General features: G+C 38.6%; 1 protein-coding gene across 2 annotated transcripts in view; it reads right to left on the bottom strand.

Annotated features, from left to right (window-relative positions):
- NOX4 (NADPH oxidase 4) overlaps positions 1-23856 on the bottom strand; it is a 108006-nt gene that overhangs the window by 29683 nt on the left and 54467 nt on the right. For both annotated transcript variants that reach the window (XM_074932587.1, XM_074932594.1), the window contains exon 13: positions 5551-5632. In XM_074932587.1, the coding sequence (XP_074788688.1) occupies positions 5551-5632 (82 nt within the window). The remainder of the gene's footprint in view (positions 1-5550; positions 5633-23856) is intronic.

The following is a 23856-nucleotide window of genomic DNA, read 5'->3' as shown; positions in this document are numbered from 1 at the left end:
GGGATTCAGGGGGAATCTCAGCGGATGCCCTCTCTGTGCATCGTCACTACTTCCTCTAGTTAGACACAAATTATTTTCCTCTGAAAAGAAAAACTTCTCAAGACAATTACAAATAAGATACAAGTTTTATTCCTGGGCTATTATTTATGAAATATCAGTTTCTTGGCTTGGATCTCAAGCTGTAGTAAATTGGCATGGGTCCATTACTGATCCATTATCATTAAAATGAGTAGCAATTGGGAACCAGATGGCACAATGGTCTAGGGCACTAACTTTCTGCCACCTATTTGTCTAGACTACTCCATGACGAGAATTGAATAACACCATTTGGCTTTGTTTGAGCTAAACTTTCAGCGGATTTTCAAAAATGACCTTCAAAAGTAAGTTTTTGAAAATACATATATATAGAAAAAACAAGATCCTCCTTTTTTATGGGGTTTTGTGACATGAAAATGACCAGTATTTTTGTGAATATACAAGAAGTTTACCTTAATTTACTAAGAATATATGCCAAAGAAGGGATTGTAGATTTATGACTGATGGAAAGTAAATGTATTTGGAAAACTCTGTTATTTCATTACACTTGCTAGGTCCTAAGTTGATTTTTTTTCTCCAAAATTCAACACTTTGTCACTCCATTTAAATAATAAGAGAGTGCTCAATTTACATTGTCTCCCTATTTGACTACAAAGAAGTGCTGTTACTTCTCTATGTGCACATTATAGAAACAGTTACCAAAATACTTTCTTAATGCCTGCCCGTGGGGGTTTTATTTAAAAAAAAACCCAACCAACTTTGTAAAGGTCTTAAAAAGAAAAAAGAAATTACTAGAGAGAGACCTTTTAAGTAAGCCTTACCCTGCAAAAAAATTTTATTTAATTAATTTGTCTCAGAGAAGAATAAGTGTTTAAATGACCTCCAACCTCTTGTACAGAGGTGTCATTTCAGATGCTACAAGACTTCCTTATTTAGCAGAAAATGGTATAGTGTGATGATAAAGAGTAGAAACTGAAGTTAAAGAAATTAATGTTATACATACGTGAAATAATTGGCAATTGAAACAAGCTGATGTAAATGCTTGTGAATTTTCCAGTTCTTAACATCTCAATTTAAAGACTGGATATCTCTCTAAATTCATGCTCTGGTTGAACCAGAAGCTTGCTGCAAGGATTAACGGGTAATGCTCTATGGCTTATGTTAAGAAGGGACTCAAATTAGCTGGAACATAACAGCTCCTTCTGTTCTTAAAACCTATGAATCATCCAAGAACTTTTCTACCAAACCCACAGAAGATAAGAATGAAGACTGCAAATATTTCTGAAGGGGGAAAAAGATGAAGCAAATAATCCCTCTAAAAAAACCCACATACATATTTGAGGATTTCAGCAATATCTTGAAAATATAAAGTACAGCTGAACTGTCACATCACTTGTATACAGAGAATATTGCTAAAAAGATGCAATACTGGTAGCATTTCTGGCACATCCCTCTCAAGCAGTGTTTTGTGCGGTGGCAGCCTCTCTCCTGCCTTTTTCACCCACCAACCTAATTCCTCACTCTTGCACTTCTTTTATCACTTCCCTTATCATTCCATTTTTTGCTGGGTTGTTTTTTTTTTTTTTTCTTTTGACATTATCAGGCCCAACTACAAGAGACACTTCTCTGGTGTTGCCAGGCTATTGTGCACCCTTCCCTTGCGCACACAGCACAAGCAGTCAGGAGTGGAGTGGAATCAGCAGGAAAAGACCAAAAGACCCTGGTGGGACAGAGTGACCTAGGACCCTACTGCTAGCACCAACGGCCTTGTTATGTGCTGAGCCCTACAGCCCAATTAATGAGCGTATAGTATATTTTTCAGGAGCAATCTTCTGAAGCCTGTGTCAGCACTTCAGTAGTTCCTACATTCTATGAATGAATCCAGGTAGTAAAACGGTAGGAATCTCATGGGTTAAGCAGGCAAAGAAAGAAAGCGTAAACGTGATACCAATGTGAGGAAAGCTCCTGCAAAAATGTGCTAAGAGTGAAACTCTGAAGTTTTTTATGAGATATAGGAGCTCTAATGCTCATTGGCAAAGCAATGAGTTGGAATTAAACTGACTGCAGCTAGTTTGTTGACAGGCTTGATCATGTTGGTGTAACTCACCTCAGTGACTTTGGCACGCTCATGGAGTGAGGGAGAAGGAACAAGCTACGTCTGTGATTTGGTTTGCACATAGAGGCTCTTTCCTGGAGGGTACACTCAGAGGCAGCTATTTATCCCAATACATCTGGCTGCTCACAGCTGCAGGTTTATTCTTAAGTTTCAGGAATGTGAATCCTCACGGACATGGTGATAGCTTCATGTCAGCTAGGAAACAAATTTTTTCCTCAAAATTTCTCTCTGTGGATGGGTGGGTTTCCTGATGAGGCAGATGAGGGGGGTCTGCTGTCCTCTGATTTCTGAACCGTGCATTTCATCCTCTGAAAGTCACCTGAGGTATCAAAAGGCCTTGTCTGGGTTAGACTGGTTTTACTAGTTCAGCAACCTGTAACTACCTGCAGTGAAGTATGTTTCATTAAGAAGCACTACTGCAGGCATTTATGGAAGAAAATAATTCCATATTCCTTCCCCAATAACTATAATTTTTCCAAAAGACAATTACATTGTCAGGTGAATAACATAAACCCAAGCTCCTTCTGCTCTGCAACCTTGTAAAGAAAAGTGAGAGGATGCTACTGCAGTTTGGGCTGACTGGATGGATGCTGTACTGATGTGTGACATAGTCTGCATCTCAACCCACAGGCCACGATGGGAACCAGTGCTCATGATGCCACACTACTTGTGGACACACAGTGGTAAGTCAAGGAAGTCAAAGTGATGTGCCGTGTGGCTTTAAAAACCTGAATCTTTGTAAACTCAGGTCTCTATAATCTCCATGTGCCAGACTAGGTATTTGCTCCTTGGCTAAACCCAGACCAGCAGAATAAACTCAGGCAAACACAAGGGCCATAAAAAGATCCTGCATTTGTCCCTTCATCAGCCATGAGTGCAAAGCATGTTTCTTTGAAATATTTACCACAGCAAATCCAGAACAATTTGCATGCATATTCGGAAAAACTTCTTTCAGCCATTCCAGTGCACAGGCATCCTCTCTGAGAACAAACATGTACCCAAAATTATCCTGCTGCTTCCTGGGAAAGAGTTGAGGTCTTAATATAACAAATGTACGAGAACATAATTCAGGCCAGAAATCAAGGTTTATGAGGTTTCTGTTTCTTTCAAAAACTGATGGATTATAGTTTCCTTATTTAATCTTTAATATTTATTACTATGTCTCTGAATATCCTTAAAGATGCTGAACATCTTCCTATCCAATCTCCTTCCTTTAGACATATGTCTCTTAAACATGTGCAAACTTTTGTCCTTTCTACCTACTAAGCCCTGCTTAGGCAAGCTATTCAGCTAAGTCATGATTAAAATTTCTCTTCTATTCTTAACCTTGCATATTCTTAGGATTTCTTTAAGCAATACAAGGTCCATCTTATGCCTCATGACAATGTCTCATTAAAATGACCTTACTGCTCAGATCTTTATGCCGTACAACCAGCCATTGCTCAGCTGAAGTCAATGAAGGGACACTGATTTATGAGATCTCTCTGTTCATTATCTTCATTTCTGTTAACTGACCTTTCAATGAAAGCGAGCATAGGGAAGGGAAAAAACAGACATGGGAGTAAGACAAAATACATTATGAAGATGAACAGGTTTTCTACCTTGCTGAACACAAGTATTTCACTTGAAAGAAAATGCCAAGGGAAATTAGGACATGTCAATAGTCTTCAACCAGTTTTTAAATGAACTGTAATAAGTGATAAATTTCTGTAACAAGCAAGCAAATTTGCGCCAATTAATGGTGCTAAAAACAGAAATATACTTCTTTTAAGAACATATGCAAGCTTCTCTTTCAGTTAGGTGCCAAAGTTTGGCTGATTTTCCATATTAGAGGAATCAGTCAATCTTGCCAAGTAGCGTGGCTCAAACCATGTATCATTGTGATGCAAAGCTGCTATAACTTCAGACAATAGAGTTCCATACCACAATCTATTTGTTGTATGATCTTCAGAGAGCTGAAGCATCCATCGAACAGAAGACAACAGGCACTCATTCACCCATTAATCTGACAACGTGTAATATTGCTAGTAGACTGTATTTGCCAAGAATGCTAGCAATAAATTGAATGTAAGGAGATGGAAAGTCAGACACATTAGGAATGATATATATAGAAAAAAACCTGTTCTTTGAGGCAGGATGATAAACCTAGTTTCTCAGACCAGTCTAACAGTGTCCATACCATAAGTGAAAACATCTAACACAAGCAAAGTATTCTACTGCCACGGAAAAATCACTGTTCCAGTGCTCCAAAGGGTGAATAGAAAAGTCATAATTCATGGAAGTCCTAGTGAAACAAGTAGACCGACATCTACATAAGGTGCCTCTCACAGTTTCATATATTGTACTTCACAGTATTCCAGTAAAACAGTGACATGGATAATGGAGTCAATAAATTCAGGGGGATAAAATCCTCTCTCCCTTGAAGTCAATGCAAAATGTCACTATTTACAGAATCAGTATTTCAGCCTTGAATGCTTTTATTTCCAAGTATTCACAGTGAGGAGGGGACTGGTTTTCAGCACTCGGGCCCTCCATTTGTTGCCTGCTCTTAAAAAAAATTGGTATTATTGAATTTTAAGAGGTGTATTTAATACTTAGCTCCACTGGCTTCTTACACATTTCAGGAACCTCTAAGAATAATAATTAAAAAAAAAACCTTTCCATAATCCTTACTGCATTGGCTCCAGACATTCTTTCTTTCTTCTCCCTTTGCCCATTCTGCACTTGCCTTCTTTCATTGCTCACTTAGGCCATGGTTAATGAGAGGGCTATTTCTTTTCCACTGACTCTTTTTAAGACTTAGTTGAAAGTGACTGTTTCTTTTAACCAATATAATAACAAGAAGCATTTATTGTTTCATTCAGGTATGGCATTTCAAAGAAGAGGTTTTGTCCAGGATACTCAACACATGCAAGACTGCCTAAACATGTAACACTACTCTTTTGGTTTGCCTGTACATATATCCCTAAAAAGGGCAGACAAAAACCTGTTTTCTAGTACTTCCAAGCTTCCAGAGGGGAACCTGTTAAAATCAAGGGAATCTGTCACCATAAATGATGGAATCTTACAAGACAAAAGTGGAGATTAGCCTGACAAAACATCTGCCTATGTCAACACAGTGTCAAGTAAAACAAAGCTCCACCACACACTGATCCAGGCAACTTAACATCTGCACTCTGCCACCACCTCGCCCCTGACAGGGGGGGTACACTTGCAAAGCACGTCTGCTTCTCCCTGACACCACTGAAAGACTGCAAAGCTCAGTGTAAGTGTGGCTCCCTGACAGATCTGCCTTAGGACTTCACACCAAAAGCATGTATAGTGCTATAATTGCTTCATCCTCCCTTGCTGCAAATAGATAAAAATTTTATTTCTCCCAAGAAGACAATCTTACTTACTTGGGATAGCGCCTCTGCTGAAAGATGGGCAGAATCTCTGTATCTTGATTTGAATGTAGAAGCAGTAAATCCCGAAATCTTTCTGTCAGAACAAAGAAAAAAAAAAAAAAAGAAGAAAAGAAAAAAAAAAGAAAAACCCAGACTGTGACTCTGCATTATAAGTTCAGGCCACAAGTAAGCAAGCAGTAATATCAGTAAATTATATTGTCCAGCACTATTTACTAGAGAAAAAAGCTAAGTGTATTGGCAATAAAATCCATATATTCATACAAAACTGCTGCTGAGACTAGAAATATACTGTTTCCTGTAAACCCTTTTAATAATATTTTAAAATGTGTTTTTTTTCATCCAATGTTGAATTCTAGTAGTGCTTACAAGTTTCTGAGGTCTGCACACAGTCTTTTGGGTCTTCTGGGTACCACACACAGACAGCCATAAACAGTCCCTGCCTTGAAGAGCTTAGTCTAAACAGAAAGCAGGAGCAACTAAGAGTTCACCAGTCACTCAAGGATCACAGTGGTCTAAACAATCATAGACTAATTAATTAATCTAAATTAAATTGCAGTGCGAGTCCTTCAGTAACTTGAAGTCTTCAGCTACAGGTTTTATCCTTCATTTGCTAAACCACACTTTGTAGCCTGTGTTGTATGTAGTAGCTGTACCATGGATTTCTCTAAACTAGCTACTTTTTCCATGTAAGTTTTTCATTTTGGGAACTGAACCCAAGGATAAGTATAGTCCTTCCTCCCAATATACCCCTATGTATCTTAAAAATCCTCTAACACTGAGTTTACAAATGAGGAACTCAAGGGACAGAAAACCAGTGGAGGAAAAAATCTGAAACTCCCAGCTCCAAAAAGGAACTATAGCAGCTTTCTTACTTCTTACAGGTTAGTGTATGATGGTTTTCCTTAACATTCAGTTTTATGTAGTGTTTTGTCATTGTAACTAAACTCCATTAATTTAGGTACAATTCTGCTATGTAGCTTTTAAAATGGAAAAAGAAAACTCAAAGCCCTACTTCATAAAGTTATAATACTTTGAAGAAAGCATAATAAATTCAAAAGAAAAACTCTCTTGTTCGGGCTCAGTTTTAAAGGTCAGTTGTCTTAGATGGCCTGATCTACTTGTTTATCAGCTGGCTAAGATGTATTACAAACATCTCAAAGAATCACAGAATAGTCTAGGTTGGAAAAGACCTTGAAGATCATCCAGTCCAACCATTAACCTCACACTGACAGTTCCCAACTACACCAGATCCCTCAGCGCTATGTCAACCCGACTCTTAAACCCCTCCAGGGATGGGGACTCCACCACCTCCCTGGGCAGCCCATTCCAACGCCCAACAGCCCCTTTTGGAAAGAAATGCTTCCTAATATCCAGTCTAAACCTTCCCTGGCACAACTTGAGGCCATTCCCTCTTGTCCTATCGCTGGTTACTTGGTTAAAGAGACTCATCCCCAGCTCTCTGCAACCTCCTTTCAGGTATCTCAGAGGACGTATAACGATCTGCCAGTGAAGAAACAAGGGCTGACACTTCATTCCTTTATTTCTACACCTCTTCAGATTAATTTTGATAGAAATAAGCTCTTGTACCTCCAAATTCATACCACATCTTCAAAACGTAGCTTTCCCTGTACCTAACCAGAACATAGACTGGATGTGGCCAACAATAAATGCAATGCTGTAAAGATGGAAGTGAAACTCAATGAGCCTGCTCATTGTCTTGACAAAAAGCTTGCCATTATAGCTACTTCTTGACCTCTTCTTGAATTTTTAGAAAAATCCAGATATTTACTTTCTTCTTAGTCCTCTGTTACATGGCAGTGTGCTATATGTGGGCATGCCCTGTTATCCTTAAAGTTGATGATATGATGATGATATGATATATGATATGATATGATGATATGATAATATTATATTATTATATGATATATTATTATAATATTATATTATTATATGATATATATGATATTCAAAAGCCACTGGACAAGAACTGAAAGGCTTTGGGAAGCTTTCACTGCTGCAAAATATCCAGCTGTATATGTATCAGCACAAGAACATTAACTTCCACCCCTACTTCAGGAATATCCCAAAGCAACTCAAGCTACTGGTTCATTTCTAGGAACTCTTTATAAAAAGCGTTCATATGAACAACAACAGCCTTTGCACGTGCCTGGTGGAGGAAGGAGAAGAAGTCTTCAATGACAACATTGAATGATAGCACTTCTTTCATGACTTGAGGGTTTTGCCCTCTAGAACATGATGCCATGATTAAGGATTTGTTTTGGGAGTGGTCCGATTTATTTATTTTTTAGGGTCTATAACCCTAAGGTGCAACAGCAATGCAAAGTATAGGGAGACACATTCATTTCAATACCACGCAACACCACATCACATGTAAGTGAGAGAGGCTGGTTTGGCAGACCTTGAAAAGGGTCCGTGACTCCGGAGAGACAAAATACATCTCAGTAAGAACACAGCCATGTCCCACCCATTGTTCTGCCCAAGATGGATGGCATCCAGGCAGAGAGCCATATGCCATCTCTATCTCCGACTCTGTGACTCTCTTCCTTGTGCTGCTGCCCTTCCCCATTGATCCAGGCCACTTGGCTGCACTCCAGGACTCAATTCAACAAGCCACAATCTTGAAATTATTTTGAATAGTAATGTGCCAGGGCTGGACAGTACTGGAGTGAAAGCAGCCAAGTTATGGCATCTGAAATTGGCCTAAACAGCTTCCCTACTGGATCTTGGTTTAGTTAAAGTCAACTTTTATTTTTTTCCCCATGTTATGGCAAATTTCCCAGGCAGATGTATTTTCTTTTCACCATATGACTTTACTCATTTTTCCATGGCAACACTTATGCTATATGGTAGTGTTCCACCTCATCTCAAATACATCCTGCAACTTCCTCCAGCACATGCAGCCTCCACACCCTGTGAATCCTCTTAAAAGAAACGGCACACTGAACAGAAGCCTTTAGGATTAATTTATCCCATAGGACCATTATGTACATGCTTCACCCTTCAGGTCTATGATATTCTCATATTACAAATATGTGTGCACAGTACAAAAGTCACACTGGTGCAAACGACACTATTGCTTTTAAGGATTATCAAGCAAGGTGATGAGAGCTTTGGCAGCTACTGACAGAACACAGGTACTTTTGGTGCTCTGACAAAAGTATCAGTAGCCTAACACTTGACAAGCGAAGGGTTTTCAATTTGCAAAAAAAGTCACAATGATACCTCCCAAGGGGGGAGAATTTTTTTCAAAATACTAAGATTTTCTTCTAATCCATGCTACACCAACAAACAAAAGATTGAGAACTGATGAAACTAATAATTAGAGCATTTTTACATTATTTTGAGTTGCAACCACTAATTAATCAATAGAACCAAACCAAGTCACAGACAGTCTTACCATTATTTGTATAATTTTAGGGAGACATCTCCCAAAACTGAGTCTTTTCCATCATTTCCTACAGTTTAGTACCTAAAATGTCATGCTTTTGTCTAGGTGTTGGTCTGGTTTGTAACAAAACATGAAGAGCATTTACTTAACCAAGTTTTAAAAGGCTTACTTCTGAAAATCTGCAATTACCTTCTCTGTCCCTCATTCTATCCATGCAATTGGCATTAGTTTAAGTCAGTACTAGCTAGTCCCCCAATGATTTTTTACACTGTTCTGAGATCAGTTATGCCATTGATTGTTTTGTCACTCTACTAAGGTGACACTGAAGACACCATCTCACTGACTCTCCCATAAGTCTACCCACAGGTCGAACTTCTCACAGACATAAAGAATGGCCACGTCTTGTGCTCAAACTTATCTTTTCAACAAGCTGAGTGTCTCCAGTTCCTCCTGACATCCATTTTGAGCATACAGTTTCTTCCAAATCCTTGATAAGTGAGAAGCCCTCAGCTACATTAAGGCAGTCTCAGTGGGATCGTATATGTTTGGCTAAATGTGTAGCATAGTTACCTGTGATAACTAGAGGCTGGATATAATAACACAGTCTTATGCCCTGTCCTCCTACATCAGGAAGGTTCTAGACTGTGAAGAAGAGAAAATTTGCCATTGAAAGCTTTAGAGATTTAATCTGTCCTCTTACATATACCTCTCTTCCTTGTCTCTCATCTAATTCCTATTCCCTCTTTTCCACCCTTTGTTCATCCTCCCTGCTCCCAGCTCAGCATATTCAGAAGTCAGCTACTGGAATCTCAGTATAAATGCCCACTAACATCTTTATGATCCCTGTTATGACAAACCAGCTACCAATTTACAAGGACAGAAGGATGCATTTCAAGGGAAATTTTCCCTCTGAAATATTTAGGTGCATGTCATTGCTATTCTCAAACAGAATGGGGTTGTGCTCAGTATGGCAAGTAAATGGTAATAACAGAAAAATGTGAGTGAGAATGGGTGTATGATCTGAAGCCTGTTCAAACTGGCTACACAGTCAAGTTTCCTTTTTTCCAGGCTACACTATTAGAGAGGTGGAAAGAAAGGTAAAGGGAAATTTTATTGTGGCTCTCAGAGCAAAGAAAAATAATTTGTATGGAAGGTCCCTATGAATTAAAACACACTTCCATTCACATTCTGCAGACAGAGACACTAGGGCACAGCAGCACTGGCCTTGGTTTTTGTCACATCCCAGAAGCCCTTACTGCTTTAGCACTTCCAAGATGATGCCAAAAGTTACACACTGCAGTTGTGTCAGGTTTGACCTTAAAAGTCGTGCCTTGTGGTTCTTCTTTCCTTGCTCCTTCTTGTTACAAAACGCTTTACAGAAAATAACAGCAAAGTGACTCTGCTGAATTCCAAGGGTCCTGAAAAATCAGATTCCTGCTCTTTCCGAGTTTGATAGGTCTGTAAGTATGAGGCCACGGGAGTGTATAACTGAAGTCCGAGATTTTGTTTTGTTTATCCCAACCACCTTTTACCCATCAGCTTCAGACCACTCTGAACCTCTAATAGAAACAGGTTGAATTGCACAGAATCAACTCAATTAAGAACACTTTAAAACTGATGGTAATTGCTTTTTATGGGATAAGAATTTTTTATATCAGTTTTATGGATTATTTTTTAAATCTGAGTTCATAAGGATAAACAGAAATGTGATTAGAAACCAGAGAATGGGAGAACAGAATAGCCTCACTGGTTATAAAGTACAGAACATTGTGGTCTAAAAGCCCAGCTGTCTACCAAAAAGTCTGTCCGTAGTGACACTCTCATGCATTTGGACATTTTGCAGTCATGTTTCTGTAATTACCTGTAGCACTTCTGCATTAACTGAGACAAGAATCTCATTTCCATCTATCACCACACAGACTCTTTCAAGCCCTGCGATTTCAAACTAAAAAAATCTGCCTAGTTTTATGCAAAATGGAGCGGTCTGGAGAATCTTCCATGTCATGAATAGCTCCTCATCACCTTGCAATAATTAAAAAATAAAAATTGTCAGCTTTCTTAAAACTGCCAAAGGCTTTTAAAAGAACTAATCTAACTTTCATGCTCTGTGTACTTGGGAATGCTGTCATAAGTAGTTCCTCACTGCCTTGTAAAAAAGAAAAGGCATTTAGGAAGAAGTCTTTGCCAGTTAAGGGCTATAAAACTACGATGAGCAACAAGACTGCATAAAACTGAAATGTCCAATACTTTAGTTTGACATGGCTTATTAATGGCTGAAGTTCTGAAGTTAAGGAAGTATCCTTTCTCTCCTCTCAACAGATTAAAAGGGTAGGAAAGAAAACAATGATGAAGTAATGCTGATGAGCTAAAAGTTCCAAAATTATTACATCATGTGTTGGAATTCCCCTGAAACATATGCATTTTGTTGATCCAAAGAGACAGGCTTTTTGACCATCTTGAACCTCCATGATTCTCAGTCCATTAAGCCTCGTGGAGTTTAATTCTCCTGTTTTTTCACCACTATTTCCTTCTCTCCTGATCAGTCATCTGAAACACTAATTAGAGACAACCATTTACAGAGCTACTAAAAAAAAAAAAAAAAAGTAATATAGTAAAAAGCTACAAAGTTGAAATTATATAAAAAACCCTTGTTGTTTATATTTCTTTAAGGGAAATAGAGAAGCTTTTATAGAAAGGTAATTGATCTCTTCATTTTCTAAGCTAGGTGAATAAACAGTGATCATCCCTCTGTTCAACATTTTCTTTTGCAGGATTTTAGTTCATTTAAGCAGAGGGGAAAAAATAAGGACACCAACTAATCATTACACACATCAGCAGTGAACCTTCCAGACACTCTGGAGCTGCAGTATAGTCCTCTTTTCTTTGAAGAAAGTATGTGTACATCCTGCCTTCCCTCCTAACCTGCATTTGCTTCCTAAAAAGTAGTCTGCTCCCCTTTCTCTAGCTGTGTGCTTACCAGCTGGAAATCATTTTCCTTCCCTGATTCTTGCATCAGCACATCCTTTTCCCTGCTGAAACGCTAGGTGTTTTCTTATGTCTTTAAATTGTCCCACCTACTATGTCAAAATCAGCTTGGACAGATTTATTTCTAACTAGATCTCCCTCATTTACACTATAATCACATATACTGCATGATTTATGTGGGTATACCCATCTATCAGCCAATGAAGAAACAGAGTAAAAGGCAGTTCTTGTCAAAGAAACTTAAAAGGTCAGAAGATGAATGATGGGAAGGAAAAAGCATCACTTGCTTTGTTTCAAAATGGGGAAGAGAGATGCTGAGGACCATATTTAGACTGCATTTTGTATGTCTAACTTGACAAGGCAGCAGTGAGTGACCCAGATTGCCTGTCAGCTATGCTGCCAGACCTGGATTCCCCAGAGAGCCAGTGAAGTAGACACAACACTGAAGTTGAGCAGTCTCAGTGCTCAATAGTGAGTTAGAAATCCTTCTGTAAGTTATACAGCAACTCCCTGGCAGAGCTGGGGATTAGCTAGACCGCTGGAGTTTAAAACCAATGTCTTAATCTAGATTTTTTTGTTTCTCAGAGGTACTTACTATACTTGAAGACTATTTTGTCATGACAGTAGAGTTCGTTCCACAATTCGACACTTACAAAGTGCAACAGTAAAACAAGGTTAACAAACAACACAGAACGGTAACTTTAAAAAGTACCGTTATAAATACATGCTCTGAATCAAATGTTATTTATGCAGATTTTATTAGCATTGAGTTCTACAATCGTTCCCTTTGGCCATGAAGAGCCATACTTTGCTGTCTGAACTCCCCATGAGACAATGCAGGGAGGCCCAACTACATGTTCTTCACTAGTGGTACACTTGCTTCGTTCACAATGTGCCAGAAGAAATTATAAGGCATCAGTATATCCCTTTTTGGCTTTAAGGCAAAATGGTTGATCTAAAACGTCCTTTCATTCACAAAAATAAAACTCAAATTATGTGAGAGGGGGAGTGAACTGATTCTCTTTTTGTAACTTGTCATCTGATACAGAAACTAGAGAAAGCCCAACCTTTCAAAAGCTACATGGGATTTTAACACTGACATGGAGCTACTATCTAGCTGTGCAATTACTGCAATACTATCTAGCACTGCAAAGCTCCAGAGGGCATGCCTCTAAAAAGCTGAGTAAAGGACAATTCGTCAGGCTGTACGGATTCACACCAAGGGCCCCCTACCCTAATATCCTGCTTCACATCCAGACACCTACAGAAGAATCAGCACAGGGCAAGACCCTCCTGCCGTCACTTTCCAGCCCCCAACCACTTCTATCTCAGGCGACCTCCTGAGTCTAAGGTGGTTTGTCTATTAAGAAATGCCTTGAATTGTCTTTAAAGTACTTGTCCACTCTCCCATGTAAACTTCCTAATCTACCCCAGATCCTCTGACATGGAGTTCCTGTGTCTCACCTACCATGAAGATCCATCATCTTATGTTTTCTCTGAAACAGTGTTTTACTGACTGCATCTGATGGCCAAAAGTTCTGATACTGGCAGAAATCGTGACTAGTTAGGCCCTACTCACTGTTCCAGTGTTAGGCATGATTTTGTAGACCACTGCTATATTCCCCTAAATGTTCTCATTACAGACTAAATAGTCCCTACATAATCAGTTGTCTCATGTTTGGAAGCTTTTCCAAGCTTTTGATCACCTTTGTCATTCCTTCTTTAACCCTGTCTACTATTCCGTCTGAGAGATGAGGACCAGACCTGCACACAGGATTCAAGTCCTGGGAGCACCACAGAAATAGCCAGCTGCACAGTGATCTCCTCTGCTTTATTTCTACTATTTAGTCTTCCTAATAATTTTTCTCTTTATTGCTGCTGAGCACTGAGCTGATGTCTTCATGGAAATAATTATCATGACTCCGAAGTGTTATTCTCGGGATGTCACAGTCACATCATCTCCAAACACATGTATTAGTTTGTGGCCAAATTATCAAACATCAGTACACACCCACACGCATACATGCACTTGGTATTTTTAGCCAGGTCTATACATAGGTTTGCAAGTGTAACATATTTTATACATTTGAACAAGCTACAAGAATTTTTCATTAAACATACTTAAATGGCAGTCACAGTTAATCCCATCCAAGGCTAAGATTTTGTATCATTAACAAAACCACCACCAGTCACTGGGAACTTATTCTTGGGCTTTTGTCTATTCATATTTGGTCTCAGTTTAGACTGTAAGCATGGGATCATTTCACCCTCTTACTCATACAGGCACAGCTTTGGTATTACACTTGAATATGTAAAAAAATTACCATACAATAAATCTGCAGAATCACAGAATAGTTGAGGGTAGAAGGCATCTCTGGAGATTGTCTAGCCCAATCCCCCTGCTCTGCAGGGTCAGTGAGAGAGGTTGCCCATGGCCCTGTTTAGCTGGGTTTTCAATATCTCCAAGGATGGAGATTCTCTGAGCAACCTGTTCCTGTGCCTGATCACCCTCACAGTGGGGAAAAGATTTTTCTTACATTTAAAAAGAACTCCCTGTATTTCAATTTGCGCCCATTGCCTCCACTGAGAAGAGCCTGCTTGACTCCCTCCCAGGTAAAAGTAGATAGGACAAAAGGTTTTGGAGGGAACAATTACATGCCAGGAGACTTGGATTCAAGATCTAATTAACCCTTCCTGGTGCAACATAAGGGCAATTTATGGCTGATAAGATTATTTTCTTTGCGTCCACTGTTATTGAGGTAAGTGATGCACAAAATGCTTTGCATACCCAAAGCACACAACAGACCAGTCTTGTACAAAGCACTCCCACTCCATTACAACAGAACAAGAGGGAAGCATGAGCAGATTCTGGCCTAGCAAAGGATGACCCATAGACACAGCCCTGCTAAGTCTCAGTTCTTTGTGCCTACTCCTTTCTTAAAAGTCACCCTAAATTACACTAACCGAAATAATCAGCAGGTCAGCATATGGGAAAAAATAATTTAAAAAAAAGAGTATCAATATTTTGTGCTGTTCCCACAGGCTTTGTACATGCTGGGCACGTCAGATGCTGGCTTCTCTTAGTCAGGGCAGGGATAGGAGGGGAAGGAAAAACTTTGCAAATGAGAACAAATGGGATTTTCCTTGTTAATGCACCCTCACTCCTTGCCTTGTAATAGAAGAGGGGCAGATTGAGCAGCCCTCATCCCACCAACTGCAGCTGTGAATGATGTTGCTAATCACCGAGGCTTAACTGATGTTAATAAGGTCATTAAGCATAATTTTTACTTTCTCACAGCTAAATTATGGGAAGGTGCTAAACTGTTCTCAGAGTCTATGTTGAAGGCCAGGCTGAGAGCAGAAACAGGTTGATTACTTAGAGAAAAAACATCACTGATACACAGCCTGTGGGGGAAATGCCTGGCCAGTCAACCACTCAGCTCAACTAAATTGCCAGAAATAACAGTAACAAGGCTCCAAATAAGAAACAAAAGAAGAAATAGGGTATTAAGGGACTCCATGTATATGTATATTTACATAAATAATTTCTCCTGTGTTTTCAGCTGCCTGTGTCTTTCAGAGAATGCATACAAGTTCTTCTCTAAAAGCACTCCTAGCCCCAGTTGCACTGAAGCATAATACAGGATAAAGTGATCAGAGCTCAGCTGGATCCTATTTTCTATATAAATTTTGCTAGTCAACTGGGGATGATCCAATGAGAAGAAATGCACGTTTTTTCCAAAGTTCTAATCACATCTGAGGGTCCATTTCTTATAACATCTCTCAAGGGGCAATATCAAAACCTTAGCAGGAAATAATTTGAATGACTGGCAAATGAAATGAGCCATTGGATATTGTTTTTATCTTTTTTTTTTTGGATAGGTGATAAAACATAATGCACACAAGTGTATCAGGAAATGTATAAAAAGTTTGGTTTAATTTCACCCTGCTGTGAGCAATTCTGTTATTTCTTCTTACATGTGAATTAGACAAGTCATTCGTGAGAACTTAAGCCAGCACACTTTCTGAATATAAACTGCTATATATAACCTAGTCTGGGTAGTTTTCATCTACTCTTGATTAATAATTTCTTAAAATTACATATATTTGCTGACTTAGCACGAGCTCTTGTGTAGAGCCTCCTTAAAATATGCTGCAGGATTTTCTACCAGATTGTTGTCCCCATCTTTCAACTATCATGATGTTATGAATGTAATGAAATACTAAATAGACATGTTTTTTACATGACAGAAAGTCTGTTACTACTCAAGTCAACAGAATTATTTCCAGCCTTGAATGGGAGAGAAAAGCTTGAAAATGTTATTATGTAATACTACCTTCATAACTATTTTCTAGAAAAAAAGAACCAGTGGTTTAACATGATTTAGATCACACAGCTCCTCACATCATTTTAAGGAAATGGTTTGGCATGTACTTTCCTGAAAAAGTAATTTTACCCATTCTTTAACTATAAGCTGCCATTAGATAAATATCTTTTGATTCTTTTAGTTACCAGTCATGACCTGGCATGTAGTAATGCATCCATGTACCATCATGAAATCAGCAATATAAAACGGCACAGAAATGATAAAAACCTCTTCATGCAGAAATGGCACATGCTGGTACATATGTGTTGAGAAGTAGGGGAGACTTTTAAAGAAATATTATTTCTAAACAAATTTTTGGATTAAGGAAAAGCTGCTTTATTTGGAAACCGCTCTGAGAAAATTTCATTTGACGGGTTTGTTAATAACGGGGCACAATTAGCATAATCCCCTCAACCCATTAAAAAATGAAAACATCAAATAACAGAAATTATAAAAGTATCTTCCTTTAATTATAAATTTTTCCTTTTTCAAACAAGCCATGGCTAAGCTCAAGAGACACTCATCTAACACAGTGTAAGTGAACTCCTTGAGGGAAAATCCTGCGCTGTCAGGCTGGCACCAGCCACTTGGCAAAGCTCGGCAAAGTATCACAGCTTCATCTTTGAAAATGTGCGTGGGTGTCTGTGGCATTTTCCTTGAGGAAATGGCACTTACAGTGTGCTTAATGAATAAGGGAATATGTTAAATATGGGAAGAGATAGTGCTTAAAACTGCTTACAGCGATGAAGAGCACAAACTGCCCACTGATTTATTTTCATTTCACATAACATAAGGAGGCTTTTCGGAGGCTGTAGGTGTGCTAGTTATCGTTGACAGTACAGTAAAATCATCACAGCAGCTATTCCAGTAAAACTCATAATAGCCAATAATCTCTGAAATTCCTCCTCTCCTCAAAATCTCCCTTCAACACTGAAAAATATGCCAACAGCCTTTGATAAATGCCACCCTCTTCTGAGTCCCTCCTTGTCAACACACACAAAACCACAAATATGCCTATTTGGATCCCCAGACCTACCAGGCCTTCTGGCCATCAGAGAAGCATTGTCTCTTACTCAAAGTCATGGTAATTACTACAGCATAACTTTAACTTTTCTGGTTCCAGGTAAGTCATCCACTGTTTATCAGCTTCTACATACAGAACAGAGTTCCTTCAAATTACTAAAACCACAGTGATGCTTTGCGTAAAGCACTATCCAAATTTTACTGTCTATAGATGGATGAACATTTTCAATCAAATTGTTGTTTAGATAGGATATTAAGAGTTTAAGAGAAAAAAAATAATATAAAAACCATACCCAAATGCTGAAAGCTTGGGGATGTGTGTGGGCATGTAGATATAAATAAAATACAGCACTTTGTGCAAGTCACAGTGAAGTTTTCTCATGTGCCCATCTCTACTCCCAGTTAGACTCTATCGGCTATGATGCAAATGCTTTCTCTCTCCAGGAGAGAGGGAGACCATGGCATATCACAGAAAATATACCCTAAACTGGGAACCCAGTCAAGAGAAGATAAAGAAAGCTGGAGACATACAAATGCTAAGAGGCAATGGAGAGAGCATTTACAGGTGATATTTTTGGTTTGCAGGCAGTATTTTTGACCATATGAATTTTGTGGGCATCTTCTATTAATTTACTAGGCAATTTTATTGCTCATATTTCTCAAGGAAAAAAATTGCTTTAAAAAGTAACAGGGAATGTAATTTCATTCCCTGCTCTTTGCTTTGACTTTGCTGCCTCTTTGCCAAACATGCTGAAGGCACTGCATGCCTGAAAGACAACCTGTTTTTTCCGGCTGTTTCAGCTGATCTAATAAAAGATATTACCTCTCCTTACAAAACTTGCCTCTCATGGAATATTATTTCATTATAGTGTACTTTGGTCTAATCTGCTACAAATGTCACAAACTATATAAATAAGAAGTATAACAATATCCTTTTTGAAACAAGCTCTGTCACTTTATCCCCATTCTGAGCAAAAAGCACTTCAAATACAGAAGAAGAACAAGAACATGCCTGAGCTGCAGAACTGTGGGTTATAATATCAGTGAAACAAAATACACGCTGCACCCTGCCCATCAGCTGCTCCACTTCATACCAAAGCACCATTCATTGCTGTCAGGCACGCACTACTTCACGTACCACAACGGGCCAGGCTGCAATCCCATTCACATTTTGGAAAGTGATTTCCAGCCTGTGAATTCCCTCCTACAGTTTCTCCTCACAGCTCTTTAGTTAATACCGAGATAATTGAGTCATTTGTCTCATTAAGAAATGTCATGTTCAGCACGTAGCAACCGCCATTTCAAATTTCACTCAAAATTCGGATGTACCAGCAATTAATTTATCTTGCAGCATATTAAACTTTATAGAGTATTTAAGGCATTTCTGCCTCACTGCCTTTTGAAATTTTAAATCCTGATAATAAAAAAAAAAAAAGAATTTTAATTACAAATTAATTTAGTGGACTGACAGTCACAAAGGGATGACTTTATATTAAAAAATGGACTGCACTGAAATCTGACTCCGTTCCCATTAGGAACTTCCCCTCACATCTGTATTCTGCACTCGGGTAACCATTTTTTTGAGGCATGGGACCAAAAGATCCATAGTCCAGTACAGAGCTATGATTAGCATGTAGTTTTGTGTGTGGTTTAAGTTCATATAAAATGCATAGCCATAAACATTTTAAACTAAACTCTTCTGTTTATAGCAGATACCAACATATCTATTTTGATAAGTTGTGGAAACTTGCTGTTGGCCCGTTGTCATGACATGGTGCTTTCAGTGCAAGTTCTGAGGTTTAGTTTGGTTTGTTTCTTTAAAGGAGGAAATAACACTTTTGTGGCTGTCACACACCCATTTTTTTCACAGGAATCTTATTTTTGCAGGTGATAACTATATAGTTTGTTGGTGGCAGATGTCTATTAATAATATTTATGATTTAATGAGACAGACCTCCAGGGGAGGATTGGGACAGAGAAGAGCTATGTCTGCAAGATGCCCCTCAAAAATTCTTGGATCACAGACAGGCTATATTTCCTGATGGTGAAACCTAAATTCTCCAGCTGCTGCTGCAGAACCAATGCATGTAGAAAAGTCAAAGGACTGGCTGGAGCAACAGGAAGGTGCACATAAATGCAAATCTGGGTTGCAAGGGGCTGCAGGGAATTGACGCTAAAATTTGGGGTGGAGGATTTGCTTCACATGAACAAGGCCAGCACGGATTTTAATGCATCTTGGAATAGAAAGAGATTTTGGAACAGACAGTTGCTGTTCCAAGGAATTCTGAAGTTTGGGGTGAGGACATGAAGCAGATAAAAAGTGCGGTAAATATACTTGTTGGAATGAAGGAGGAAAAATAATGCAATAAAGGAGATGAGATACCCTAACTAGAATTTCAACGCTAATATCATGTCATCAAGGAGCTATACAATATTTGCTGTGTAAATAGGGTGAAAATGTCATTTGACCATGGTATTTGATCATGATGACATCTGCAATTTTGTGGGAGTTTTAATTAACTCCCACAGAGTTAACTGCTGAGCACAGAACAAATTCTGAGCAAGTGATAGCCCCTCTTCTTTCCAATCCAAGGCTAGACAAGGCACCTGTAGAAGTAAGCAGACAGGTAGGAGAGACCAAGGAATAAGGAGCAATACAAGGCAGCATGATAGGTAGTCTTCTGAATAGCCCAGCAACCATCACTGCTAGTGATCTTTATGGCAAAAGACAGCTACACTTTAAATCATATCACAGCTCAAATCAGCAATGAGACCTCTACTGAAAAGCAAGCCCACTTGTGTATTTAAAAGGAATATTAGAAGTGAAGAGGGTGCAGAAAGCAGAGACAAATGCAAGGTCTCAAAACTTGAGCTTAGTACAACAGATCGACCAAACAGAAGGTTCAAAGTGCCATGCTCATTTTCTGTAAGTATTTGCATACAAAGAAGCAACAACTAAAATACACTTTTTTCCAGTGGTGGTTCTTGACCTGAAATGAAGGAGAAAAGGGAGAAAAAAGAAAAAACAAGCAGGAAAAAACACTAAGGTATGACATCTTCACAAAGCTGAGCTTCATTTTCACAAACAGCACAGAAAGAGCCCATGGACATCCAAAGGCTGAAGCTAAAAAATCTGCAGACTATTTCAACCTCAAGTTTTGGCTTTGGCTTAACTTAACTTCCATATAGAAATTATTCTAAGAAATTCTAAAGCATCATGTGGGAGTTGGGAGTGCATAAAGATAACTGCCCTTTCTGATCATACAGTTTACAAGTATCATCAGTTCCCACAGAAGATTTTCCTATTTTTTAATGTTCCAAATTTGAAATATATTTTTCCTAATTAACTACAGCATTTTTACAATCTGTTAGAAAAGAATCCCAAAAAGAAACCTTTCAAATCTACTTTTAAGTTATTTTAACTAGCAATTTTTGGTATTAAACTGTGGTAACCCATAATTTCAAGTCTGAATTGTGTCTGCTTTTCTCTGCTGTCCCTGAGGGAGAAGTTTCAATGAACTCGGAAAAAAAACAAGATAATGTTTGGTAAGGATTCCTCAGCAAAACTTGAGTGGCATCTAGGGGAGTCCACTATTGCCCTCAGGGAAGTGCAGGCATGCATGAAGAGCTGGCATTTTGACATGAACTCTCCCATTTCTCTAGAAACCATTACACATCTGAGCTTGTTAAAGGTGATAACACAAAGGAATCAGCAAGTCCAGCCAGACTTTATATTCATTGCTTGAAGCAGTTGTGTACCTCTGAACAGTAACTACCACAAGAATGGGACTACCCTAAGCATCCCTAAGCAAAGATTAACAGAAAAATGCTGAAACTAAGCAAAGATTTGCCTCCCTAAGTAAAGATTAACAGAAAAACGGTGAAACACAGGCAACTCCAGAACAGCAACTTGCCTTCTTAAACAGGCAAACACAGCATATAAATAGTGACTACAAAACCAGAAATTTGCCTGGCAGTCCACTCAAATACACGTCCTAGAGCTTTTCTATCTTGTGACTCTGTTTTCCAAGTAGAGTAGCTTTTTGCTTATTTTCTCTATATTCATTTAGATTCCATCAGCTGCTACACATTAATGTGCTCCACAGGTTTCATTCCTGTAGTTCATAAGGGTAGTTAAAACATCTGAGGCACGGCAAGGAATCCTTCAACCTTGTATTCTTGGATCAGTTCTTAACTACAGGAACATTCACACATCCTGTGCATATTATATTGAAGGATAAAAATAATTTACATCATTCAGCCATGTCATTTTCTATAATCATTACATGATTAAAAAGAGTCTGGGATATGCAAAAAGGTGGAAGTTTATAAATAACAAGATGCATGAAGAAAGGATTTCAAAGTAGGAGAAAATTTCCTTCAAGGCAACTTTCTCACCTAAAAATCTTTTTTCCCTGTAGAGGAAAAACTCATTAACTGTTGAAAACAGACTTGACTCAAGATATACTGTTTTCAGTACTAAGTCAGCTGGAGTTCAAATAATGTAAAACAATCCAGGTCTGGAGCCAAAAATTCAGATGTGTTCACCTTCAGCATTAATTCTTTAATTAGAGGAAATAGGTTTTCAGCTTTGAGCCAGTAAACTAAATCTGTTCTTTTTCTCCATTATCTTAATCCTGTCATATATTGAGTTTGTTTGCAGTCATAAATAAAATAATTAATGAACTTTAATGGCAATGAAGAATAAAACTAGTATTCCTTATGGCACACTTTGGCTGATTATATTGTTAGGGTATTTTAAACTCCCAGGATTGTAACAGTATTACCTTTATTACTAATGTCAAATTACATAAAAAGAAACACAATTAAACTGTTTTAGCTCTAAATTCTGATATCTTCCTCAGAAGTGTAAGTAGGATTCACTGACAATATAAGAATCCATAGCCATAAAATCTAGCAGGGGAAGATAACATCTATCCTATCTCTGTCTTCTGCTTCCAAAACCATACATTGATTTTGCTGGAACAACCGACAATACCACGTCATTAATGCTTTTACACCCTGCCAGGAGTCTCACGGAATAACTAAACACAACAAAATACATGTTACTATGGAATGAAAAAGGCCCAAATCAAAAAGAGCTTGCAGTAATAGCAAAAGAGTTGACCAACTGTTCCCAGTGACTAGATATTTTCAGAGAAACTCAGTAGCAGTTACAGTGATCCTGGGACAACCTTGTCACATCCTGCAGGCAGACTTTGTATTCTTATTATTCCTTCTTGTCATCTGCTTCACACATTCCTTCAGTCTGAATCAAGATCTACTAAGAATATAGTTGATACTGACTGAATGATCCACTACTTCAATATCTCTAAAACTGTCCCTGGGGTTACTGAAAATAAAATATTGCTTCTTTGCTAGCTCCTACACTTGCTGATAAATTCCAGCTCAGCACAGCAATGCACAGCGAGCCTTAGGATGCTTCAGGCATTCTCTCACTGGGAGCTGCAAGGGCTTAACAAGGTCATGTAGATACTCTGGAACAATTTAACAAACCCTTCTAGTCCAGCAAGTTTAGATCATTTTTCCTTCGGAGTCATTCAAAAGGTATGTTTATTTTCTTCTGGTGAGCATGCAAAAAATCCTTAGGCAGCCTCCAAAATCCCAAACAACTGCCTTAAAATTTTTGTCTCTTTGCTGCCTCAGGTTTTAGTCAATAGAGAGCTAAACAAGATCTATGCTTTCATACATTTACCATGTTCTGGAAAATCATTTGTTTTAACTGAAAAATGTTTTTTCTCCTGAAACTTCCTGCTCCAAATTTGGAACTTCTAAAAAAACTGACCAAAACAATATCTGACAAAAATTCACACCATATCACAACGGATTCAAAATAAGATAGCCAGTACCTAAATGACCTAGTGACTGTGTATATCCTCATCTCCAGCAGGAAGAACTAAAGAAAGATACGTATTTTCTGAGACCACCCAGAATTTACTAAGGTGATGCAGATCAGTACCCTATGAACTGTCTGTTCCTGCACACATCGATACTTCCTGCTGTCATGACATTTAATAACCTACAGGACAGAAATCTGAGATTCAGTGGGTGGTACAAAAGGGCTCTTAGAGCATCCCCACTATAAATACCATGCTGCTCAGAATGGTGGACAGGCCTTGTGAACATCTCTAGGATCATATGCAACTACACAGCAGGATGATGTCACTACAAGATAAAAACTACTACAGGGCACAGAGCAGCAGCAGTGTTTTAAACACAGTTCCACACCAATTTGTACCGGCAACACACTGCTAAATAACAGGAATGTTTTATTGCCTTAACACCTCTGAGTGCTGTGTATTTGTTTTCCATAAAAACATGCTGCATGGCTTCAGAAGTCTGCTTTTTCAGCATCATCAATATCACTTTATGTCTCATACCCTGAAGTTTGTCTAGTGAATGAGACACATTGTCTTGATACACTGCCATGTTATTTTTTTTCACTGCTGTCAAGTGGTTGGACACGAGGCATGGCCTGTGGCCTCTCTCTTT

This window comes from Athene noctua, chromosome 1, assembly GCF_965140245.1.
Source record: "Athene noctua chromosome 1, bAthNoc1.hap1.1, whole genome shotgun sequence".
Taxonomy (NCBI): Eukaryota; Metazoa; Chordata; class Aves; order Strigiformes; family Strigidae; genus Athene; species Athene noctua.
The sequence above is the reverse complement of the archived record's forward strand: the minus strand, read 5'-3'. Positions and strand labels throughout refer to the sequence as shown.